Source organism: Aotus nancymaae, unplaced genomic scaffold, assembly GCF_030222135.1.
Source record: "Aotus nancymaae isolate 86718 unplaced genomic scaffold, 86718_ANA_hifiasm-v0.15.2.pri h1tg000065l, whole genome shotgun sequence".
NCBI lineage: Eukaryota > Metazoa > Chordata > Mammalia > Primates > Aotidae > Aotus > Aotus nancymaae.
The window spans coordinates 14,035,812-14,060,791 of record NW_026988480.1 but is presented as its reverse complement, the minus strand read 5'-3'; the positions used below and the strand labels follow the sequence as shown (position 1 = coordinate 14,060,791).

Genomic DNA, 24,980 nt, shown 5'->3' with positions numbered 1-24,980 from the left:
ACTCCCCTGGTGGTGATCTCACTGAGTCTTACTTGCTTTGCTTGTGAGTTTTGAACTAATTGTGACCAACTTTTATTGACTTTTAAATCTGTTGTATTTTAGGGACTTTTAACTATAAATTCTGCAATACTTCTCTTATTAAAATCAAGTTCTTCTGTAAGAAGTGTGAGTTTACTATGACCATGGTAATGCAAATATATATAAATAACATATATAATGATGTAAATACACATGAAGAAAAAATTAATTTCCCATTTTCTCTTGCTACTTTTTGCCCAGTCCAGTGTTAACAGCTTACTATGTATCATTGGTGCTTAAAAAAAAAAGGAAAATAAAAATGGAAAAGTATGTTAGATATACGGTTGAACCTTGAATAACCTAAGTTTGAGCTGCATGGGTTCACTTATATGTAGATTTTAAAAATATATTGGAAAAAAGTTTTGGGAGATTTGCAACAGTTTGAGAAAACTCAGATGAAGCATGTAGCCTAGAAAATTAAAAAATTAAGAAAAAGGCTAGGCATGAAGCATGTAGCCTAGAAATTTAAAAAAATTAAGAAAAAGATTACAATGGCTCACACCTGTAATCCCAGTACTTTGAGAGGCCAAGGCAGGTGGATCACTTGAGGTCAGGAGTTCAAGACCAGCCTGGCCGACATGGCAAAACATTGTCTCTACCAAAAATTACAGGAATCAGCCGGCATGGTGTTACACGTCTGTAGTCCCAGCTACTAGGGAGACTGAGGCAGGAGAATTGCTTGAACCCAGAAGGTGGAGGTTGCAGTGAACTGAGATCATACCACGCACTCCAAACTGGGTGACAGAGCAAGATTCAGTCTTTTTTTTTTGAGACAGAGTCATTTTTTTTTTTTTTTTGAGACAAAGAAAAAGATATGTCATGAATACATAGAATTACATAAAATACATGTAGATGCTAGTCTGTGTGTTAACTGCTATTGGGAAGGCTTCTGGTCAATAGTAGGCTATAAGTAATTAAGTTTTGGGGGAGTGAAAAGGTAAACATGGGATTTCAACAATGTGGGGGAGTAGTGACCCTAACTTCCACTTTGATCGAGTCTCTCTCTCTCTCTGTATATATATATATGTATACACACACACACACACACACACACACATTATTCTTATTGTCTGACGTAGTAGACAAGGACACTATTCTTTCAAACCCTTGGTTAGCAGTCTCAAAAGCACTTGTAGCATCTCTTTTAAGTGCTAACCATGTGGGGAGAGTATTTCAGTAGAAGTAGTTATGGCCACTGTATCTTTTCTAGAGAACAAGAGTACCTCACCACTGAAATTAAAAGAGAAATACACACACACACACACACACACAGAGAGAGAGAAACAGTCATTCATGCAGTCTGTCATGCAAAGACAGAAGAGAATCTGAGAGTGAGACAAAAAATAGTTTTTCTGCCTTAAAAATCCTGTGTTCATTCTTGCCACCCCTGCAACTCTGGCAACCACTGATTTTTTTTTTTTTTTGAGATAGAGTCCTGCTCTGACATCCAGGCTGGAGTGCAGTGGCGTGATCTCACTCAGCTCACTGCAGCCTCAGCATCCTGAGCAGCTGGGATTACAGGTGCACACCACCACACCCAGCTAATTTGTATTTTTAGTACAGACGGGGTTTTTGCTGTGTTGGCCAGGCTGGTACAGAACTCCTGACCTCAAGTGATCTACCTGCCTTGGCCTTCCAAATTGCTGGGGTTGCAGGTGTGAGCTACTGCGACCTGCCATTGAGTTTTTAAAAAAACTTTATCCATAGTTTTGCCTTTTCCAGAATGTCATCTAGTTGGAATCATACAATATGTAGACTATTCAGATTGGCTTCTTTTACTTAGCAGTATGCACTTAAGGTTCCTCTGTGTCTCTTTGTGGCATGATAACTCAGTTCTTTTTATCACTCAATAGTATTCCATTGCATGGGTGTGCCACAGTTTGTTGAACCATTCACCCAATGAAGGATATTTTGGGTACTTCCAAGTCTTGACAGTTATGAGTAAATATTTGTATGCAGGTTTTTGTGTGGAGATAAGTTTCAACTCCTTTGGATAAATATCAGGGATTGATGGATTATATATAGTAAGAAAATGATTAGCTTTGTAAGAAACTACCAAACTGTCTTCCATAGTGTCTGCATAAGCAATAAATGAAAGTTGTTTCACATTTTTTACCAGCATTTGGCCTTGTCAGTTTGGATTTTTGCAATTCTAATAGATATGTAATGGTTGTTGTTTTAATTTGCTATTCTCTGATGTTAAGACCAGGTGTGGTGGCTCACACTTGTAATACCAGCATCTTGGGAGGCCGAGGTGGGTGGATCACTTGAGGTCAAGGAGTTCAAGACCAGCCAGGCCAGCATGGTGAAACCCTGTCTCTGCTAGAAATACAAAAATTTAACTGGATGTGGTGGTGTGTGCCTGTAGTCCCAGCTACTTGGAAGGCTTGAGAAAGGAGAATTGCTTGAACCCAGGAGGCAGACGTTGCAGTGAGCCGAGGTCATGCCACTGGACTCCATCCCTGGCAACAGAGTGAGACTCTGTCTCAAAAAAAAAAAAAAAAAAAAAAAGAAAAGAAAATAAATATGATATTAAGCATTGTTTCACTTGCTTATTTGCCATTGGTGTATCTTCTTTGGTGAGATATCTGTTTAAATGTTTTGGCTTCTTTTTAATTGGGCTGTTTATTTTCTTTTTTCCTTATTTTATTTTGGAGATAGGATCTTGCTCTGTTGCCCAGGCTGAAGTGTGGTGGCACAATTATGGCTCATTGCAGCCTCAAACTCCCAGGCTTAAACAGTCCTCCCACCTCAGCCTCCTGAGTAGCCAGGACTATGGACATGCACCACCACGCCTGGCTAATTTATTATTATTATTATTTGTAGAAATAGGGTCTTGTTATGTTGCACAGACTAGTCTCCAATTTCCTGCCTTCAAGCCATCCTTCTGCCTCGGCCTCCCAAAGTGCTAGGATTATAGATGTGAGTCACCGTGCCCAATGGATACCAATTTCCCATTCTCTGACTTGTCTTTTCATTTTCTTAGCAGTGTCTTTTGAAGAGCAGAAGTTGTTGCTGGATTGTTTTGTTTTGTTTTGAGATAGGGTCTTGCTCTGTCACCCAGGCCTAGAGTGTAGTGGTATGACTTTGGCCCACTGCAGCCTCTGCTTTTCAGGTTCCAGCGATCTTCCTACCTCAGCCTACCAAGTGGCTGGGACTAAAGGCGCATGCCACTGTGCCTGGCTAATTTTTGTAAGGTTTTTAAAATTTTTTTTGGAGAGATGGGGTTTTGCCACATTGCCCAGGCTGGTCTGGAGCTCCTGGGCTCAAGTGATCTGTCCACCTTATTCTCCCAAAGTGCTGGGATTACAGGCATGAGCCACTGCACCCTGCCAAAGAGCAGAAGTTTTAAATTTTAACAGTATTCAATTTACTAGTTTTTTCTTTCACATATTGTGAATTTGGTGTCTTATATAAAAAGTCATTGCCAAACCCAAGATCACCTAGATTTTCTTCTATGTTATCTTCTAGAAATTTAGTTTTGCAGTTTACTCTTAAGTCTATGATCCATTTTGAGTTAATTTTTGTGAAAGGTATAAGGTTTGTGTCTAAATTCATTTTGTTCACATGGCAGTGTCCCCTTGTTTGAGCAGCATTTGCTAAAAAGGCTATCCTTTCTCCATTGAAGTGCTTTGACTCCTTTGTCAAAGATCAGTTGACGGTTTTTTTAATGGATGCGTTTCTGAGCTTTTGTATTCTGTTCCATTAGTCTAGTTGTCTGTTTTTTTCACTAATACCATAATGTATTAATGTAGCTTAATGTTCAGTCTTAAAGTTGGGTACTGTCAGCGCTCTAACTTTGCTCTCTTTCAATGTTTTGTTGCTACTCTGAGTCTTTTACTATTCATATAAATGTTAGAATCAATTTGTTGATAATCAACAAAATAACTTGCTGGGATTTTGATTGGGATTGCTTTAAATCCATATATCAAGTTGGGGAAAGAACTGACATCTTGACGTTGTGGAGTCTATCTGTATGCATAGAATTTCTCTTCATTCCTTTGATTTCGTTAATTAGAGTTTTGTTATTTTCCTTATATAGATAAACATTTTTAAATTTTCAAATTCAAATTGTTCATTGTTGCTATAAAAAAAAAGCATCTGTGATTTGGTGTCTATCATTAATTTGGAGTCAGTTTCAGTCTCTAAATGTTTCTTCTGTTTTTCTCCTCTCCTCTTCTTGTTCCACGTATGTTAAACTTTCTGCAGCTGTCTCATGGTTTTTAGATATTCTGTTGTGTCTTTTTCATTCTTTTTTTTTTTGGCATTTCAGTTTTGGAAATTCCTACTGATGTATCTTCAGGCTCACTGATTTTTTTCCCTTAGCCATGTTTACCATATTGATGTGCTCATCAAATATATTTTTTAAGATGGGTTCTCACTCTGTCACCCAGGCTGGACTGTCGTGGTATGATCATAGTTCACTAACTTTGAACTCCTGGGCTCAAGCGATCCTCCCACCTCATCCTCCTGAGTAGCTTGGACTATAGGTATGAGCTTCTACACCCAGCCGGAGACATTCTTTTTTTCTGTTACAGTGTTTTTGATTTTGAGCATTGTCTTTTTTTTTTTTCTTTGAGACAGAGTCACTCACTCTGTTACCCAGGCTGGAGTGCAGTGGTACGATCTTGGCTCACTGAAACCTCCGCCTTCCAGGTTCAAGTGATTCTCCTGCCTGAGCCACCCAAGTAGTTGGGATTACAGACATGAGCCACGATGTCTGGCTAATTTTTTGTATTGTTAGTAGAGATGAGGTTTCACCATGTTGGCCAGGCTGGTCTCGAACTCCTGACCTCAGGTGATCCGTCTGCTTCAGCTTCCCAGAGTGCTGGGATTACAGGCATGAGCCACCGTGCCTGGCCTGAACATTGTCTTTTGATTCTTTCTTAGAGTTTCCATTTCTCTGCTTTTGCATTTTGTCCACTTTTTTTTTCATTAGAGCTCTAGGAATATTAATTAGAGCTTTAAAAAAATTCGTAGTCTGGCTGGGTGCTGTGGCTCACGCCTGTAATCCCAGCTCTTAGGGAGGCAGAGGCGGGAGGATAGCTTGAGCCCAGGAGTTCAAGACCTGCCTGAGCAATGTAGCGACACCCTGTTCTCCACAAAAAGACCCCCCCCCACAAAAAAAGTGTAACTTCCCTCAAAAAAATTCGTAGTCTGGTAATGCCAATATTTCTGCTGTATTTAAGTCTGACTCTGATGCTTACTTTGTTTCTTCAAACTGTGTTTTAGCATGCTTTTAAATTTTTCATTGAAAATCAGACATAGTACATGGGATAGAAGGAACTGAGGTAAATAGGCTTTTAGTGTGAAGTTTTGTGTTTATCTGGCTAGGAGTTAGACTATGTTCATTGTTTGCTGTGTAAGTATCAGAGGCTAAAATTTCCTCTAGTGTTCTTATTTTTGTCTCCACTGTTGTCTTTTGGTTTCTCTGGAATTTCTTTTAAATAAGGTCTGAGATGTGCAGTTTGTTTAGTTGTGTTCTCCACTTAGTATACAGGAGCTATATTTGTATAGTGGTAAGGTATAGAGGGAAGGGAACTATTCTATAGTCTAAAGATTTGTTCTCAGTGTTTTAGTGAACCTGTGCCCTTAGACTGTAGTCACCACAAGTACTTCAGATGTTTTGGTTTTTCCCTGCAGTGAGACAGGAGTGCTAGAGAATGCTGGTGGTGGGTATTTCATTCCCCTAAGGATAGAATGCTTTGGAGTTGAATATTTCCCTTCTTCTAGGTTGGTAAGGCTCTGGTAGAACCCTGGTGGGTTAGGCTCTGATAAATAGTTTCTCTTGAAGTCAGGCCTTGTTAAGGACAGAATGTTCTGGGCATATTTCATCATAACTACATATTTTTCTCTGATTTTCACTATGATAATCTGGTAGGGCTTCTGGTTGTTAAAAACTGACAAAATGGGCTTGGCACAGTGGCTCGTGCCTGTCAACCCAGCACTTCGGAAGGCCAAGGTGACTGGATCACAAGGTCAGGAGTTCGAGACCAGCCTGCCCAATATGGTGAAACCCTGTCTCTACTAAAAATAAAAAAATTAGCTGGGTGTAGTGGCAGGCATCTATAGTCCCAGATACTCGGGAGGCTGAGGCAGGAGAATTGCTTGAACCTGGGAGGCAGGGGTTGCAGTGAGCTAAGATCGTGCCACTGCACCCCAACCTAGGTGACAGAGCAAGACTCTGTCTCAAAAAAAAAAAAAAAACCTGACAAAATGTGGAGGCCTCTCAGACAGGGTCCTGCCTGGAGTTTTTATAATTGAAACTTGTGTACACTGAGCCTCCAGCTCAGTTTAGGCTTTCCTACCCTGCTAATAGTTCCCAAGGATGTTTCTGCTATGGTAAATTGTGATTGTCTGTATCTGCCTGCCTGGCTCTCTCTCTCTGATTTTGGAGGCAGTGGTTTGCCCTGTGACTCCAATTTCTTTCATGGCTCTAAGAAGAGTTGTTGCTTTTCACCTTTGCTTTTATTTTATTGTGAGTATGAAATGGAAATTTTTAACTCCTTAAATTCCAGAGCAGAAACCAGTGGTCCCCAGGCCTAATTTTTTTTTCTATAGTTTACTTTTCATATCAAAGAATATAACATATCTCTAGCTGCATAATATACCACAATATGGATATATTAGATTTATTCAACCTTTTGTTTATTGATGGTTATTCAAGTTTTCTCAGCTTTTTTCCATTATAAAAAGTACTGTTAAAAATATTCTTCCACATGGCCAGGCATGGTGGCTCATGCCTGTGATCCCAGCACTTTGGGAGGCCGAGATGGGTGGATCACAAGGTCAGAAATTTGAGACTAGCCTGACCAACATAGTGAAAACCCGTCTCTACTAAAAATACAAAAATTAGCTGGGCAGTTAGCTGGGCGTGGTGGCACATGCCTGTAGTCCCAGCTACTCTGGAGGCTGAGGCAGGAGAATCACTTGAACCCGGGAGGCAGAAGTTGGAGTAAGCTGAGACCGCACCATTGTGCTCCAGCCTGGGTGACAGATCGAGACTCCATCTCAAAAATAAAAATAAAAATAAAAATATTCTTGGACATGTATATTTGCATACTGGTGCTGTTATTTCTTTAGATTTACTCTTTTTTTTTTTGTTTTTGGAGACAGAGTTTCGCTCTTATTACCCAGGCAAGAGTGCAATGGTGCGATCTCGGCTCACCGCAACCTCTACCTCCTAGGTTCAAGCAATTCTCCTGCCTCAGCCTCCCGAGTAGCTGGGACTACAGGCCATGCCACCATGCCCAGCTAATTTTTGTATTTTTAGTAGAGACGGGGTTTCACCATGTTGACCAGGATGGTCTTGATCTCTTGACCTAGTGATCCACCTGCCTCGGCCTCCCAAAGTGCTGGGATTACAGGCATGAGCCACTGCGCCCGGCCCTAGATTTACTCTTAAAAGTGGGATAGCTAAGTCAAAGGATATTTGTATTTTTAATAATACATATTGTTTAATTATTTGCCCAAACATAGCAGTGTATGAGTTTCCTCTCTTTGGCCATTACTGGATATTGTCAATTTGATAGATGAGAATAGTACCTCATCATTGCTTTGATGAGTATACTTTCTTCAAAACTGGTGAGGTATGGAGTATCTTACATATGTTTATTTACCATTATAATTTCCTCTGTAGATTCTTTATTTGTGGATTTTGACATTTTTCTTCCAGTTGGGTTATTTGCTGTTCCCCTTATTAATCTGAATGTTAGGCACAATTGACAATATTTTTTTAAATTGTATTTCTTTCGGAAAAAGTTAGAAAATAGCAGCATAAAAGAAAGTAAAAATCACTTATCTGTTCACATAAACTCCTCTTAGAATTTTGATAGCCAACATTTTTCAAAGGATATGTATGTATATCAAATTTCCTATAATAATGAAATGTATGTGGCATGCTGTGTTTCTAAAACTGAATACAATATAGGAAAAATATGGAGCAGTATAAAAATGTTTTTAAAAATGCAGGTCATGACCTATTCAGTTGATTGCATGACCCACAGATTGAAAAACATTGCCTTAAACCAGGGTTTCCCAGCCCCCGGGCCATGGACAGGTACTGATCTGTGGCCTCTTAGGAACTGGGCCACATAGAAGGAGGTGAGTGGCAGATGAGCGAGCAAAGCTTCATCTGTATTTACGGTGGCTCCCCATAGTTCCCATAACTACTTATTTCTGCCTGCTATCAGATCAGTGACAGCATTAGATTCTCATGGGAGCACAAACCTTATCGTGAACTGCGTATGCAAGAGATCCAGGTTGTGCACTCCTTATGAGAATCCATTGCCTGATGATCTGTCACTGTCTCCCATCACCCCTCAGATGAGACCATCTATTTGCAGGGAAACCAATTCAGGGCTCCCACTGATTCTGCATTATGGTGAGTTGGAGTTGTATAATTATTTTATCATGTGTTACAATATATAGAAATAAAGTGTACAAGAAATGTAATGCACTTGAATCATCCCAAAACCATCCCCCCACCCCCGCCTTACACCCATACCCAGTACATGGAAAAATTGTCTGCCATGAAATTGATCCCTGGTGCCAGAAAGGTTGGGAATCACTGCCTTAAACTATATAAATAGATAACCTTGGCTTACACCTATAATCCCAGCACTTTGGGAGGCTAAGGCGATAGGATGGCTTCAGCCCAGGAGTTTGAGACCAGCCTGGGTGATATAGTGAGGCCTCGTTTCTATAAAAATTACAAAAATTAGCCAAGCCTGGTGGCACACACCTGTAGTCCCATCTACTGGGGAGGTTGAGGCAGGAGAAGGATCACTTGAGCCCAGGAAGTGGTGGCAAGATTGTACCACTGCACTCCAGCCTGGGCAACAGAGTGAGACCTGTTCTCTAAATAAATAAATTAATACATATACATATACATATACATAAATATAAACATATACAAACATCTATATATAAAACCGTGATAAAAAAATAATCAATTTTAAAATATAGGAACATTAAAATTCATCTCTGAATTCAAGATTATTTCAAAGCCTTCTAAAATTTTATTTACATTTTTAAAAGTCTCATTATTACTGAAATACTCAAACATCTCAAAGTCAGGAGTTTGAGACCAGCCTGGCCAACATGGTGAAACCGTATCTCTACCAAAAGTACAAAAATTAGCCAGGGTGGTGGCAGGCGCCTATAATCCCAGCTACTCCGGAGTCTGAGGCAGGAGAATCACCTGAACCTGGGAGGCGGAGATTGCACGGAGTTGAGATTGCTTACTGCACTCCAGCCTGGGCAACAGAGCAAACTCCGTCTCAAAAAAATAATTAAGTTAAAATAAAATAAAATATAAAAAAAGTAGAGGAAATAGTAAAATGAATTCCAGTGTTGCCATGCTTCAATTTTATAGTTAACATATTTTGCTAAATTTATTTATCCCTACTTAAAAAAACAAACCTCCTAGATTATTTTTAAGTGAATCTAAGGCTCATTGTATTATAAAAGTTAGTCTTTGATTATCCAGAGATAACAGACAATGAAATTGTAGTTATATTTCAAAAGAAAAGAGACTTTATATTTAACAAAATTGGCAATAATTTTATTTCATCTAATGGTCTACATTCACATTTACCCAGTTGTCTCAGAAATGTTTTTTTATAGCTGCTTTGTTTGAACCTGGATCCAAAAAAGATGTGCATGTTATTCATGATAAATTAATGTTTTAAGTCTCATAATTTATAGTGGCTCTTCTTGCCTTTTAAGCATTTTATTCCATTTATTTATTGGAGAGTAGACTGCATTTTCAATTTGGCCAAATGCTTCCTTTGGGTGTTAGCTTGTTCTTCTATCCCTCATATTTCCTCTAAATAGTAATTAAATCCAGAAGTTTATTTAGATACAAATTCAATTCTTTGGCAGTTGTACTTAAAAGGTTATGGTGGGAGCTACTATGCAATTTCTGTGGGCAGGAATTTGGGAGCATCTTTGCTTGGCAGGTTTGGTTTGAGGTCTCTCATAAGATTGCAGTGAGATGTTAGCTAGGGTTGGTTGTAGTCATTAGAAGGCTTGACTGGGATTGCAGAATCCACTTCCAAGGTGGCTCCCTCACATGGCTAGCAAGTTGTTGTCTTGGTGGAAGGTCTCACTTATTTTTTACATGGGCCTCCCACAAAGTTGTGTAAATATCCTGACAGCCTTGATGGCTGGCTTCTCCCAGGATGAATGATCTAAAAAAAGTAAGGTAGACACTGCATGTCTTTGCAACCTAGTCTTGGAAGTCACATTATTCACTCCAGTGTTTTTCTGGTCACACAGACCGTCCTTGAATCATTATGGCATGGTATGGATGCCAGATAATCAGGATCATTGAGGACCATTTTGGAGGCTGGCTACTGTAGATGATTTCAGTTTCAAAGTACAGGATTTATACATCTTTGACCTTATTTTTCTTGTAAAGTAAAAGCCTTAGTTCCTAAAATATTAACATAGCTTGTTTTGTCCTACAGTGTACATGTAATAATTTCAAAGTACCTGTAATCTCTGCTGCTTGGGAGGCTGAGGCACAAGAATTGCTTGAACCCAAGAGGCGGTTGTAGTGAGCCAGGATTGTGCCACTGCACTCCAGCCTGGGCAACAGAGTGATACTCTGTCTTAATAAAAACCAACCAAACAAATAATACATTTAACCCAGTATATCTAATAGATTATTTCAGCATGTAATCAAGACCACAAATTGTTGAGATATTTTGTATTCTTTTATTTTGTACTGTCTTCAAAATCTAGTGTGTGTTTTGCATAGCATTTTCATTTTTTTCTGTACACTTTTAATAATTCTCAATTAAAGTCATATCAGAACTCATAGCATTTTTTAACTAGCCACATTTCAAGAGCTCAGTAGCCACATGTGGCTAGTGGTTAGTAGCTACTGTATTGGACCGTGCAACTCTAAATGCTTTCTTTTATCTTGCTGTGTTACATAATGCCACCAATATCATGTTAAATAACAGCAGAGATAGTGAGATATATATATATTTGATAATTGACTTATTTTACTCAGCATACTCAGTACATTTCCACGTCAATAATTATGCCTCTGCTACATTTTTCAAAGTTGCATGTGACATAAGATAGATACACCTCCAGATGAGGTTTCCTGCCTTAAAAAAAAAAAAGAGAGAAAAGAACTTTTTTGGCGTATTGTTTTGTTTTTAAGTGTTTTATTATTACGTTGCATTAGTGATCATACTTATAGCTAAATCTTTGCATTCTTGCCATGTAAAAGAGTATGCAGTTTTTAAAGATTTGAAATATTGCCAAATTATATTTTCTACATATTCATACCAGTTTATTTCTGGCAGTATATAACAGTATCTGCTTATCTCACACCTTTATTGAAACTGGGCACTGTCTTTTGAAATCTTTTTCTCTTAGTTAAAAGTGGTGTACAGTTGCTTTGATTTGTATATTTTGTTTAGTAATGAGATTAAATATTTTTCCTGTGTTTTTTGGACATAGCCATTGTTTTGCATATTGACAGTTCATTTGATTTCTTATTTTCTGTTGTGGGATTGGTCTTTTTTTTTTTTCCCCTCAGACATAGTCTTGCTCTGTCTCCCAGGCTGGAGTGCAGTGGTGCGATCTTGATTCCCTGCAACCTCCACCTCCAGGGTTCAAGTGATTCTCCTGCCTCAGCCTTCCAAGTAGCAAAGATTACAGGCATGTACCACCACACCCGGCTGTTTTTTTGTATTTTAGCAGAGACAGAGTTTCACCATGTTGGCCAGGCTGGTCTCGAACTCCCGACCTCAAGTGATCCCCCCTCCTCAGCCTCCCGAAGTGCTGGGATTACAGGTCTGAGTCACGACACCCAGCCATTTTTGTACTGATTTGTAAGATCTCATTTTATATTAAGGATATTAACCTAGTATGTGTTATAAATACTTCTCCAGTTTGTCATTTTCTTTCTTTTTTTTTTTTTCCCCCCGGGACGGGTTACTCTATCACTCAGGCTGGAGTGCAGTGGCACAATCACAGCTAACTGCAACCTTGATCTCCCAGGCTTAGGTGATCCTCCCACCTCAGCCTCCCAAGAAGCTGGGATTACAGGCATGTACCATCACACCCAGCTATTTTTTGTGTTTTAGCAGAGTCGAAGTTTCACCATGTTGTCTAGGCTAGTCTGAAAACTTCTGGCCTTACACGATTCACCCACCTTTGCCTCCCAAAGTGCTAGGATTACAGGCGTGAGCCACTGGGCCTGGCTCTCGGTTTTTTTTTTTTTTTTTTTTTTTTGGAGACCGGGTCTGTCCCACTCTGTTGCCCAAGCTGGAATGCAGTGGTGCCACCATGGCTCACTGCAGCCAGACTCAACTCTGGCTCAAGTAGTCCTCCTGCCTCAGCCCTCGTAAGTAGCTAGAATTATAGGTGTGCACTACTACACCTGGCTAATTAAAAAATTTTGTAGAGACAGGAATCTCTCTCTGTTGCCCCAGGCTAGTCTCAAACCCCTGACCTCAAGCAGTCCTCTCACCTTGGCCTCCCAAAGTGCTGGGATTACTGGCGTGATGCCCAGCCGTCATTTGCTTTTTACCTCTCTTCTATATTGTTTTCTTAGGCAGTACGTGTACATTTTTATTTAGTGAATTGTGACTTGATGGTTTTTTATTGCATTTTTCTTTGATATAACTGCCCACCTCCCTATGGGATTATACGTTTGGCAAAACACTTTTATCTATTCTTTCTTCACTGACTTAAATTGGCTATTTTTATAATTATTAGACATATAATTGGGATCTGCTTTCTGGTGTGTATTATTTCCACTGTTCTGTCAGTCCCTATAGTATGACAGGTCATATTAATTTCTAATAGGGCAAGTGTTTCTTTTCAGAAATGTTTCTGCTAGTACTCTGGTTTATTTTCTTCAAGGATAATTTTAGAATTATTTTGTCAAGTTAAGTTTCCTTCTCTGTCCTAGTGATAAAGGGGAAAAATAAACCATTGGTCCTTTTATTGAAATTGCTTTAAAATACAGAGTTTTATTTGGGCGTGGTGTCTCGAGCCTGTAATCTAGCACTTTGGGAGCCAAGATGGGAGGATCTCTTGAGCAGGGGAATTCAAGACCAGCCTGGGTTATGTAGAGAGACCTCATCTCCACCAGAAATAAAACAAAAAAATTAGCCAGATATAGTGGTGTGGGCCCGTAACTCGAACTATACTTGGAAAGCTGAAGTGGGAAGATCACTTGAGCCTAGGAAGTCAGGGTTACAGTGAGTTGTGATGGTGCCACTTCACTCCAGCCTGGGCGACAAAGTGAGTGAGACCCTGTCAAAAAAAAAAAAAGAAAGAGAGACAGGAAAATACAGAGTTTTACAATGTGGTGTTTCTTAATGAATTTTGTATAAATTTTTTTTTTTTTTTTGAGATAGAGTCTTGCTCTGTTGCCCAGGCTGTAGTGCAGTGGCACGATCTCCTCGGCTCACTGCAACATGATCTCTGCCTGACTGGTTCAAGCGATTCTCCCGCCACAGCCTCTGGAGCAGCTAGGATTACAGGTGCATGCCACCATGCCTGACTAATTTTTGTATTTTTAGCAGAGACGGGGGTTCACTATGTTGGCCAGGCTGGTCAACTCCTGACCTCTAGTGATCCGCCCACCTTGGCCTCCCAAAGTGCTGGGATTATAGGCTTTGAGCCACCATGCTTGGCCCAGTTTTGTATAATTTTGTTAAAGTTTAGTCCTAGTCATTTGTCATTTGTAGTTATTTTTTTCTTTTGTGAAATTATTTAAATTTTATTTTCTAGTGAATTTTTGCTTTATATATTAAGTCTTTTGCTTTTTTTTTTTTTTTTGAGACAAGGTGTGGCTCTTTTGCCCAGACTGGAGTGCAGTGGTTTGATCTCAGTTCACTGCAACCTCTGCCTCTTGGCCTCAAGCCATCCTCCTACCTCAGGCTCTCAAGTAGCTGGGACTACAGATGCACACTACCACACCAGGCTAATTTTTGAGTTTTTACAGAGACGGGGTTTCGACATATTGCCCAAGCTGGTCTCACGTTTCTGACTGCAGATGATCCATCTGCCTCAGCCTCCCAAAGTGCTGGGATTATAGGCATGAGCCACAGAGCTTGGCTGTCTTTTGCTTTTTGAATATTGATTTTTCTTTAACCCAGCTAATCTTTATTCTTTTGAATTGTCCAGAAAAATAGCCATCTTATCTGTCAATCATTGTATTTTTATCTCTTTCAATATTTATACTTGGTTAAATTTTACGAATTTTCACAACAGAGTTAGTAAAAATGAATTATTTATTATGATTTTTGAGACAGTCTCGCTCTGTCCCCCAGGCTGGAGTGCAGTGGCACTGAAACCTTTGCCTCCTGGGTTCAAGCAGTTCTCCTGCCTCAGCCTCCTGAGTAGCTGGGATTATAGGGATGTGCCACCACACTCGGCTAATTTTTTGTAGTTTTAGTAGAGATGCGGTTTCACCATGTTGGTCAGGCTGATTTCAAACTCCTGACCTCGTGATCCACCTGCCTCAGCCTCCCAAAGTGCTGGTATTACAGGCATGAGCCACCACAGATTTCTTTTTGGCTTATACGTAATACTTGGCCTTTCCTATTAAATGTGACATTGGTTGTTGGTTTTGGAGAGGGACCATAATAAACTTTTAAAAAAGAATCCTTCTGTTGCAGGTTTACCAAGAGTTCTGTGCTCGGTTTTTTATTGTTGTTGAGACGGAGTTCACTCTTGTTGCCCAGGCTGAAGTGCAGTGGTGCGATCTGGGCTCACCACAACCTCTGCCTCCTGGGTTCACATGATTCTCTTGTCTCAGCCTTCTGAGTAGTTGGGATTACAGGCATGTACCACCATGCCCAGCTAATTTTGTATTTTTAGTACGGACGGGGTTTCTGTATGTTGGTCAGACTGGTCTCGAACTTCTGACCTCAGGTGATCCACCCGCCTTGGCCTCCCAGAGTGCTGGGATTACAGGCGTGAGCTACTTTGGCCTTTTGCTCTGTTTTTAAAATTAGGATGCCTTTTAAAAGTTCAGATGCCTTTTTTGTTTTGGTGTTTTTGTCTTTTTCACAGATGTAATACATTCTAGTTCTCATTCAGTTTGTGTATAAGTTTCATTTACGATTTCTAAATCTCTCATAAGTATGTTTGTATAGTTTGTGTGTGTGTGCTATGTGCTATTTTAGGTTTTTGCAGCAGGACTAACCTGGTCTTTATAAAATAAAGTTGTAATTTCAAATTATATTGTTTTTTTCTCAAATTCTCTGCTCTTAAGTACTCTGGAGCTATATAGACAGAATTAAATTGTATGTTTATTGAAGGATTTAGATGTCATCTTACGTCTTTCTGTGCCCAGACTCTTTTTAATTAAAAGCAGTTCTTTTAACAACTTCTAATTTTTTGATAAACTATATTGATTTTATTCAGCTTCTAAGAGACAATTTGATGTCTTAAACATTAATCACACCTATAAACTATACAATATGGAAAACAGCAGGGTGATTTTTATTTAAAAATTATAACAGTTTTTTTTTGGGAAAATAATTGGTTAGATGTTTTCATTGGGATTTATTTATTGATATTATATCCAGAGAGAAAGGTGAATGTTATTAAAGTAACAAAGTGACACTTCAAGGATTAATTTTTCCCCCACCAGCATTTTATTGTTAAAAATTGTGAATTTATAGAAAAGTTGTAGGAATAAGTTTTTAATGTATTAATTATTCTCATTCTTAGGTGCATTTTATCTGGTGTTTGAATATATGGACCATGATCTGATGGGACTACTGGAATCAGGCTTGGTTCATTTTAATGAAAATCACATAAAGTCATTTATGAGACAGCTCATGGAGGGTCTGGATTATTGTCATAAGAAGAACTTTTTGCATAGAGATATTAAATGTTCCAATATCCTTCTAAATAATAGGTATGGGTATGAACTTTATATATGTCTAAAATGAGTGTTAGCATGGATATATACATAGAGAGAATAGACTGGAAACTGTAAAGGTGGGGAATGTGGGGGGTGGTGAGGGTTGAAAATTACCTATTAGGTACAATGTGCAACATTTGGGTGATGGATACCCTAGAAGCCTAACCCCTACTATTACACTTGTAATACCCATGTTACAAACAGGCACATGTACCCCCGAATCTGAAATTTTTTAATTAAGTAAAAGGTAAAATGAGTGTTGCATGATATATACCTTGATTATGTTAAAAAGATTTAAAATTTAGTTGATACAAACTATTTAAAAATAATCAGGCCAGCCACAGTGGCTCACACCTGTAATCCCACCACCTTGAGAAGTCGAGACTGGCAGATCACTTGATGCCAGGAGTTCAAGACCAGCCCGGCCAACGCTGGCGAAACTCCATCTCTACCAATAAAATACAAAACTTAGCCAGGCGTGGTGGGGCACACCTGTGATCTCTGCTACTCGGGAGGCTGAGGCATGAGAACTGCTTGAACCTGGGAGGTGGAGGTTGCAGTGAGCTGAGATCATGCCACTGTACTTCAGCCTGGGTGACACAGCGAGACTCTGTCTCAAAAATAAAAATAAAAATAATCAACAGTATTATAGCTTGGGATACTCAAAAGTTGTGTTAAATCCCTGTTAGTGGCCGGGTGGGGTGGCTCATGCCTGTAATCCCAGCAGTTTGGGAGGATGAGGCAGGCGGATCACTTGAAGCCAGGAGTTTGAGACCAGCCTGGCCAACATGGTGAGACCCTGTCTCTACTAAGAATACAAAAATAAACCCAGTGCGTTGCTGCTTGCCTATAATCCCAGCTGCTAGGAAGGCTGAGGCATGAGAATTGCTTGAATCCGGGAAGTGGAGTTACAGTGACCCGAGATCATGCCACTGTACTCCAGCCTGGGTGATAAAGCAAGATGAGGTATCAAAAAAAAGTCGAATAATAGTGTGTAATGCATAAAAAATAATGCTTAGTTCACTTTTCTGCTTGCTATTATTCCAAATAATGTGAATGGATCATCTAATAAGCAATATAATTTCAGCTTTAGGCTGAGAATAGATTTTAGAAAATTTAAAAAAAAGTCACAATTATAAAGAACTTTTTGGAAGTGTGTACACACACATACACATATTTAAAATTTATGTAAATAAGCTTATATTTGTAACAGCTTATGTTATATTTGAATCCTGGTAATTCTCTTATAATTGGTAGTTTGTTAATTAAAATAAGGCATGCCTGGTTCTGATTTTAATTAATAGAGAGTGTTCTATGCATCTAGCCCCTCTAAGACCTGGAAAATTAAACAAATTAAAAGTGATGTCACTTAATTTTTGAGCACTATTAACTTGAACAAGGAATTCGTCTTATTGCTGAGTAATAAAAATGATCGCATTTTCATCGAAGTATGCTTTTCTAAATAGGAGCTGAATAGTAATAAAATACTACTCTACTAATATTATAATGCAATAATTATAATATACTACTATAATTTTAACTAAAACTATCCAAAGTATTGTTTACTTTCTCGTTTTGTGAATTTATCCATACTTGCCTTTCCCTGTATTACCTTGATGATGCTGCAGTGTGAGCAGAGTTAAAGTTTACAAAGGTGTATGTTTTGTCAGTTGTAGGCATAGAATATATATGTGTATTGTCAATTTAGAGTAAATTAATACCTTTTGTTCATTTTGTCTTATTTTCACCAGAGGGCAGATAAAACTTGCAGATTTTGGACTTGCTCGATTGTATAGCTCAGAAGAAAGGTAAGAGTACCTTCAAATGAATGTTGTAGACATTAGAGCTTAGTATTAGAGGCTATACTAAGAATAAGTTATTAATTTTATTTTTTAAAAGAGAAATTAACTTTTCTTGGTTAGTATATAAAACATTGAAATTTTATACAATATTGGGTTGACTATTGTAATTAAAAATTTTAAACATTATGTCAATTGATCTTTAACACTTACAGGTAAAAATGATTTTTAAAAAACGTACATCTTTAAGTGTGACTGCAGTGAACTTATACTGACATTTCTAATGCATATCTAGGTATTAATATTCTTTTTTTTTTTTTTTTTTTTTTTTTAATTTTTATTTTTGAGACGGAGTTTCGCTCTTGATACCCAGGCTGGAGTGCAATGGCGCGATCTCGGCTCACCGCAACCTCCGCCTCCTGGGTTCAGGCAATTCTCCTGCCTCAGCCTCCTGAGTAGCTGGGATTACAGGCACGCGCCACCGTGCCCAGCTAATTTTTTGTATTAGTAGAGACGGGGTTTCACCATGTTGACCAGGATGGTCTCGATCTCTTGACCTCGTGATCCACCCGCCTCGGCCTCCCAAAGTGCTGGGATTACAGGCTTGAGCCACCGCGCCCGGCCGGTATTAATATTCTTAATGAAAACCTTTTAAATTGCATTTTAAAATTTATAAACTTTGTTTTCATTATTATTTTAGACTTCAGGTTTTATTGTTATATCTACAGTTTTTTGTTTTTTTTTAACTCCCTAGAATGCTTTATTTAAACCAACCGTTGTGAGGATGTTTAGTTTGTAAGACACAAAAAAGTAGAACTTTTCTGGCTAAAGTTGGAGTATATACCCAACTTGATTTTCTTTGTGCCTGGTAGTAGTGAAATATGACTTATCTTAGTGGAACTAATATGGAATTTCAAAATAAGATATTTTTGTGCAATAGTAGGTTTTATGTAAATAAACTATGGAATTAATTGGGTTTAATAAATCTTTAGTCCATTTACCCCATTCCTTTTCTGTCTTTATTTTCAGATATATAGGTATATATCTCTGTAATAATATATTTAAAGAATTTTAAAATTACATACAATTTTACATATAATTACATATAATTTTAAAATTACTTATGACAATTCTTTTTTTAGTATCATAATTTAATATAATGAAACATCAGTTGTTTGGAGTCTTAGATGTATACTTTCACTTAATCTGTGCTTATTTCGATAAAGGAATAAACAAAAACTCTTGTTTGAATTTTTCAGAGTAAAAAGTCTATTTTTTTCAATCTTGCAGTGTCTGTGACATATTCTGGAAACTATTTTCATTATATAGTGTTCTAGAGGTTTATAAGTGTATGGTTTGGATCCATTCGAGTTCCATGAAACCCCTCAAAAAGTGTGCTGCAGGCTGGGCACAGTAGCTCATGCATGTAATTTGAGCACTTTGGGGAGGCAGAGGGGGGCAGATCACCTGAGGTCAGGAGTTGGAGACTAGCCTGGCCAACATGGTGAAACCCCATCTTACTAAAAATATCTGAATATGGTGGTGCACACTTGTAATCCTAGCTACTTGGGAGGCTGAGACACGAGAATCCTTGAACCTGGGAGGCAGAGGTTGCCGTGAGCCGAGATCGCAGCATTGTATTTCAGCCTGGATGACAGAGCAAGACTGCCTCCAAAAAAAAAAAGAAAGTGTTCTGTGGATGGGGTTTTGTGATTGGACCTCCAGTCCTTTGTACCTACTTTCACCAGAGTTAGTTGGTTTTTATTTATTTTAACTACTACACTTAAAATTAACATTTTATGCCAGGCACAGTGGCTCACGCCTGAAATCCCAGCACTTTGGGAGGCCCGAGGCAGGTGGATTACCTGAGGTCAGAGTTCAGGACCAGCCTGACCAACATGGAGAAACCCCGTCTCTACTAAAAGTACAAAATTAGCCAGGGATGGTGGCGCATGGCTCTAATCTAATCTCTAATCTACTTGGGAATCTGAGGCAGGAGAATCGCTTGAACCCAGGAGGTGGAGGTTTTGGTGAGCCGAGATCACGTCATTGCACTCTAACCTGGGCAACAAGAGTGGAACTCCATCTCAAAAAAAAAAAAAGAAAAAGAAAAATTAACATTTTAGGAAAGCATTGTATGGGTTTTTTTTTTTTAAGTTTTAAACTGTTTTAAAACTCAAAAGCTATATCCCTCATTTTGCATTTGAGAGAATTGAGACCCAGAAAGGGTTGAGTTACTTTATTTTTTAAATTTTGAAATGTGTATACATTGTGAAATGACTGCATTGAGCTAATTAATATGCATTATCCCACATTTTTTTTTGTGTATGCTAATACTTAAAAATCTACTCTTAACAATTTTCAAGAATACATTATTACTAACTGTAGTTACCAAGTTTTACAATAAATCTCTTGAATTTACTTTTGTCTAACTGAATTTATATATCCTTAGGTCAACATCTTCTTCCCATACTCCCTACACCCAGTGTCTGGTAACTACCACCTCTACTCTCTACTTCTGTGTGTTCAGGTTTTTTAGATTTCACATACAAGTGAAATAATGAGTTATTTTGTGTTTTTATGCCTGGCTTATTTCACTTAACACAATGCACTTCACTTTCATCCAGGTTGACATAAATGACAGGATTTTCTTATTTTTTTTTAAGACTTGAATAATATTTCATTTTGCATATATGCCACATTTTCTTTTCTTTCTTTCTTTTTTTGGAACAGAGTCTCACTCTGTTGCCCAGGCTGGAGTGCAGTGGTGCAATCTCAGCTGACTGCAACCTCCACCTCCCGGCTTCAAGTGATTCTCTAGCCTAAGCCTCCCGATAGCTGGGATTATAGGCCACATTTTCTATATCCATTCATCTCTTAGTGGACACATAATGTTGATTCCCTGTCTTGGCTATTGTGAAGGGTTGAGTGACTTTAAAGATCAAAAAATGTTGGCAGAGCCAAGGGTATATAGTTTTCAATTCCTAATTCTTTATTCTTTCCATCATATATAATAGTGCCTCTTGGTAGAAATTGAAAGGAAAAATTGATCTGATTGTGTACTTAATCCAAAACTTCACTTGAAATACATTTTTTTTCTTCTGTAGTTTAAGAAACATACATATTTTATTTTATTTTATTTTATTTGAGACAGAGTCTCACTTTGTTGCCCAGGCTGGAGTGCAGTGGATCCATCTCAGCTTACTGCAACCTCTGCCTCCAGAGTTCAAGTGATTCTCCAGCTCCAGCCTTCTGAGTAGCTGGGACTACAGGCATACACCACCAAACCCAGCTAATATTTGTATTTTTTTAGTAGAGACAGGATTTCGCCATGTTGGCCAGGCTGGTCTGGACTTATGACCACAAGTGATCTGCCTGCCTTGGCCTCCCAAAGTGCTGGGATTACAGGCATGAGCCAGTGTGCCCAGCTGAGAAGCATATATGTGACTAAATTAATGTAGCTATTATTTTGGGCAAGTTCTGGTTAATTGAGAATTCTGTCTACTAAGCTGGTTAATTGAGATTTCATTATAATTAGATTTTGCTTAATAGAAGTTTTTGTCTATCATTAATTATGTAAATCCTTTTCCATGGAATGGAAAATAGCTAATTATAATTTCATCTAATAGATTTTTGTTATGCAGATATTTGTGCACGTTTGGAATAGATATGTTCCAGAAAAGCTGATTATAAAGCCAGATTTTATATATCAGGCTCAATTTTCACATTGATTTTTATTTTAAAATATAATTTGGGTTCCAGTGGAGTGCCAAGGGTATGCCATGGGTTCACTATCATTATGGAGTTTATATACTCCTTTAAAACTTCTCTTTTTTTAAGATCAGAATAATTCTGATTTCTTTAGGATACTGGAGAAGTAGGGTTAATATAATGGAATACCTTTAAAATACATATATTGTTCTAGTGAACCTTAATAACATACTGATTTTAAAAGAAATCTACCGGCCGGGCGCGGTGGCTCAAGCCTGTAATCCCAGCACTTTGGGAGGCCGAGGCGGGTGGATCATGAGGTCAAGAGATCGAGACCATCCTGGTCAACATGGTGAAACCCCGTCTCTACTAACACAAAAAATTAGCTGGGCATGGTGGCTCATGCCTGTAATCCCAGCTACTCAGGAGGCTGAGGCAGGAGAATTGCCTGAACCCAGGAGGCGGAGGTTGCGGTGAGCCGAGATCGCGCCATTGCACTCCAGCCTGGGTAACGAGCGAAACTCCGTCTCAAAAAAAAAAAAAAAAAAAAAAGAAATCTACCTTTAGCAGATTTATTGTATTGTCTCAAATTTTCCAGTTTTTTTGAGATAAATATACAACAAATGATTTTTTATTCATATTTCTGCTTTGTTATAAACAGAAAGCCAGATAGGGCTTCATTATAATGCTCATGCAAATATAAAGTCACTTAGAAGTATTTTTATTTTCTAAGTAGTTACTATAGATCGAATAACTGAAGTGTTCAAGAATTCCGTGTAAGGTTTTTTGTTTGTTAATAGAGCATATTTTATGCTACCACTGTAATAGGATCAACCACAGCTCTCATTAGGTTTTGGATGTGCCTTTATTGAATTTGAGGAAAGCTAGGTGGAGGTATAGCTAGTACTTGGGGGTCTGTGACCAGTATGGATCTGGTCTGTCGTGTACCTATTATTGAAGAAAGAAGGAGAACCACTGGATTAAAATTAGAAGGGAAAGTTATTTATTTAGATTTGTGTCATTTTCTCATTTTGAACATTGGTGTTTATACTTTGTCTCTTCTGCATTGGGGACTTTAAAACTTGAGAATACCTATTCATCTTTCAGTATCTTTTTGTTTTTTCGAGGTGGGGTCTTGCTCTGTCACCCAGGCTGGAGTGCAGTTGTGCCATCTTGGCTCACTGCAGCCTCCGCCTCCTGGGTTCAAGCTATTTTCCTGTCTCAGCCTTCTGAGTAGCTACTACAGGCACCCGACACCACACCTGGCTAATTTTTGTACTTTTAGTAGAGACTGGGGTTTCACCATATTGGCCAGGCTGGTCTTGAACTCCTGACCTTGTGATTCGCCTGCTTCAGCCTTTCAAAGTGCTGAGATTACAGGCATGAGCCACCATGCCGGGCCTGGTATCTATTTTAACTGTAGTTTTTCTTAACAGCTACAATGTTTCCTTCTTCTTCATTTTTATTTTACCAAGTCATTGTTCCAATGGTTTCAAAAGGATGGAGTATCTTTCTCTCTTTATGTGACTGTCCTGTGAGAAAAAATGTTTTCCATATTAATTGAAATTAGCTTCATTTTCTAGAGAAGAAACTATAATGTAACACTTTCTCGTTTATAATTTTTTTTTTTTTTTGAGACGGAGTTTCACTCTGTCACTCAGGCTGCAGTGCAATGGCATGATCTCAGGTCGCTGCAACCTCTGCCTCCCTGTTTAAGCGATTCTCCTGCCTCAGCCTCCTGAGTAGCTGGGATTATAGGCACCTGCCTCCATGCCCAGCTAATTTTTGTATTTTTAGTAGAGATAAGGTTTCACCCTGTTGGCCAGGTTGGTCTCAAACTCCTGACCTCAAATGATCTGCCCACCTCTGCCTTCAAAAGTGCTGGGATTAGAGGTGTGAGCCACTGTGCCCAGCCTTGTAAAATGTATCTTGAATAATGGTTCTAAATATTACTATGATCAAAATAAAATAGTTATTTGAACAATAACCAGAATGCCTACTACATTTCTATATGATGATCCAGTAAGGAGAGAGAAGGGAAAAATGTAAAGGGCCTGAGAGTGTTAGCTCACTAATACCACCCTCCCAAAACACAGATACCTTTTTGAAGGCGGTATCGCCATCTATTGACTTTTCAGAACATTGCTATTGAAAGCAAAAAGCAAAAATTTTTCTGAAGTTAAAGGTATTAATGAGAGAGGAAGACAGTATTACCATATTTTATTCTTTTGTGTTTTATGTGCCCTAAAACATTGAATGAATTAATGGTAAATGCTTGGTTGATTTTGATCTGGGAGAAGGTGGTCCTTATCTGGAGTATCCTCCTGATGTAGATGAGTGCAGGAAGCTTTGGGGATTCCAGGTAATAAAGAGGATCTTCTGAGAATCACTAGACAAGATTGGAACCATGATAATAAAAAAAAAATACCAATAACAGATGAAATACAATAAATAATATGATTAAACAAGCTTTAGGAAAGGAAAGCTCATTTAGATCACTGTTTTAACTGTAAGATCAAGATTAAATTGTTCTCCCTTCAGCTTTCATGGAGTAGTCTGCATTTTTGAGCATATAAAGTAGAAAGAATTCCCCCCTCCTCCGTTGGAGGAGTCTCACCCAAAACCTTAATGCTGAATACTTATAAATCTGAATTCCTAGCCTTGATCTTTCTTCTGATCTCCAAACCTTTTTGTTTATTGGAAATCTCTACCCAGGTGATTTGGGTACCCTAAATTAAACTTTGTTACAACACCTATCTGTTACATTCCCCAGAAAAATGTCTACTCCTTTTCCTTTATTTCCTGTTTTAGTTAAAGGTACCCAGTCACCTTCTGATATAGACCATTACAAACAGAATTTTATTGGTTTTCCTGCCCTCTGTTTTTTCTCACTTAGGTTTTTCTGTCCTGCCATTGCAGTCCCCCAGAGAAAAGCAATGTTGAACTATTTGTAGTTCCTTAAACTTGCTGTGCTCTTGAATGCTTTTGTGAATCTAAGTAAGCTGTTCCTTTTGTATGTAATTATACTTCCCACCTGAGTTTGACAAATTTGTTTTTTTTTTCTTTCAGTGTGCAATTCAGGCCTTACCTCCTTTGAAATCTGTCCTGAATCCCACAGGCATCATTGGGCACATCTTCTTTTATGTGTTCAGAGTATATTATTCATTCTATATACTATTTATAGTACATGATTATGATTTATATTACCACTTTTTTGTTGTTGTTGTTAAAGACAGAGTCTCGCTCTGTCACCTAGACTGGAGTGCAGTGGTGAGATCTTGGCTCACTGCAACCTCGAACTCCCAGGTCAAGCAATCCTCTAACCTGAGCCTCCTGAAAGGACTACAGGTGTGTGCCACCATGCCTGGCTAATCTTTGTATTTTCAGTAGAGATGGGGTTTCACCATGTTGGCCAGGCTGGTCTCAAAACTCCTGACCTCAAGTGATCCACCTGCCTCAGCCTCTTAAAGTGCTGGGAT

The 24,980-nt window shown here is 38.6% G+C and overlaps 1 protein-coding gene across 2 annotated transcripts in view; it reads left to right on the top strand.

Annotated features, from left to right (window-relative positions):
• Positions 1-24,980, top strand: part of CDK13 (cyclin dependent kinase 13) — a 127,255-nt gene that overhangs the window by 60,372 nt on the left and 41,903 nt on the right. For both annotated transcript variants that reach the window (XM_012473569.2, XM_012473563.3), the window contains exons 6-7: positions 15,796-15,985; positions 17,743-17,799. In XM_012473569.2, coding sequence (XP_012328992.2) covers positions 15,796-15,985; positions 17,743-17,799 — 247 coding nt within the window. The remainder of the gene's footprint in view (positions 1-15,795; positions 15,986-17,742; positions 17,800-24,980) is intronic.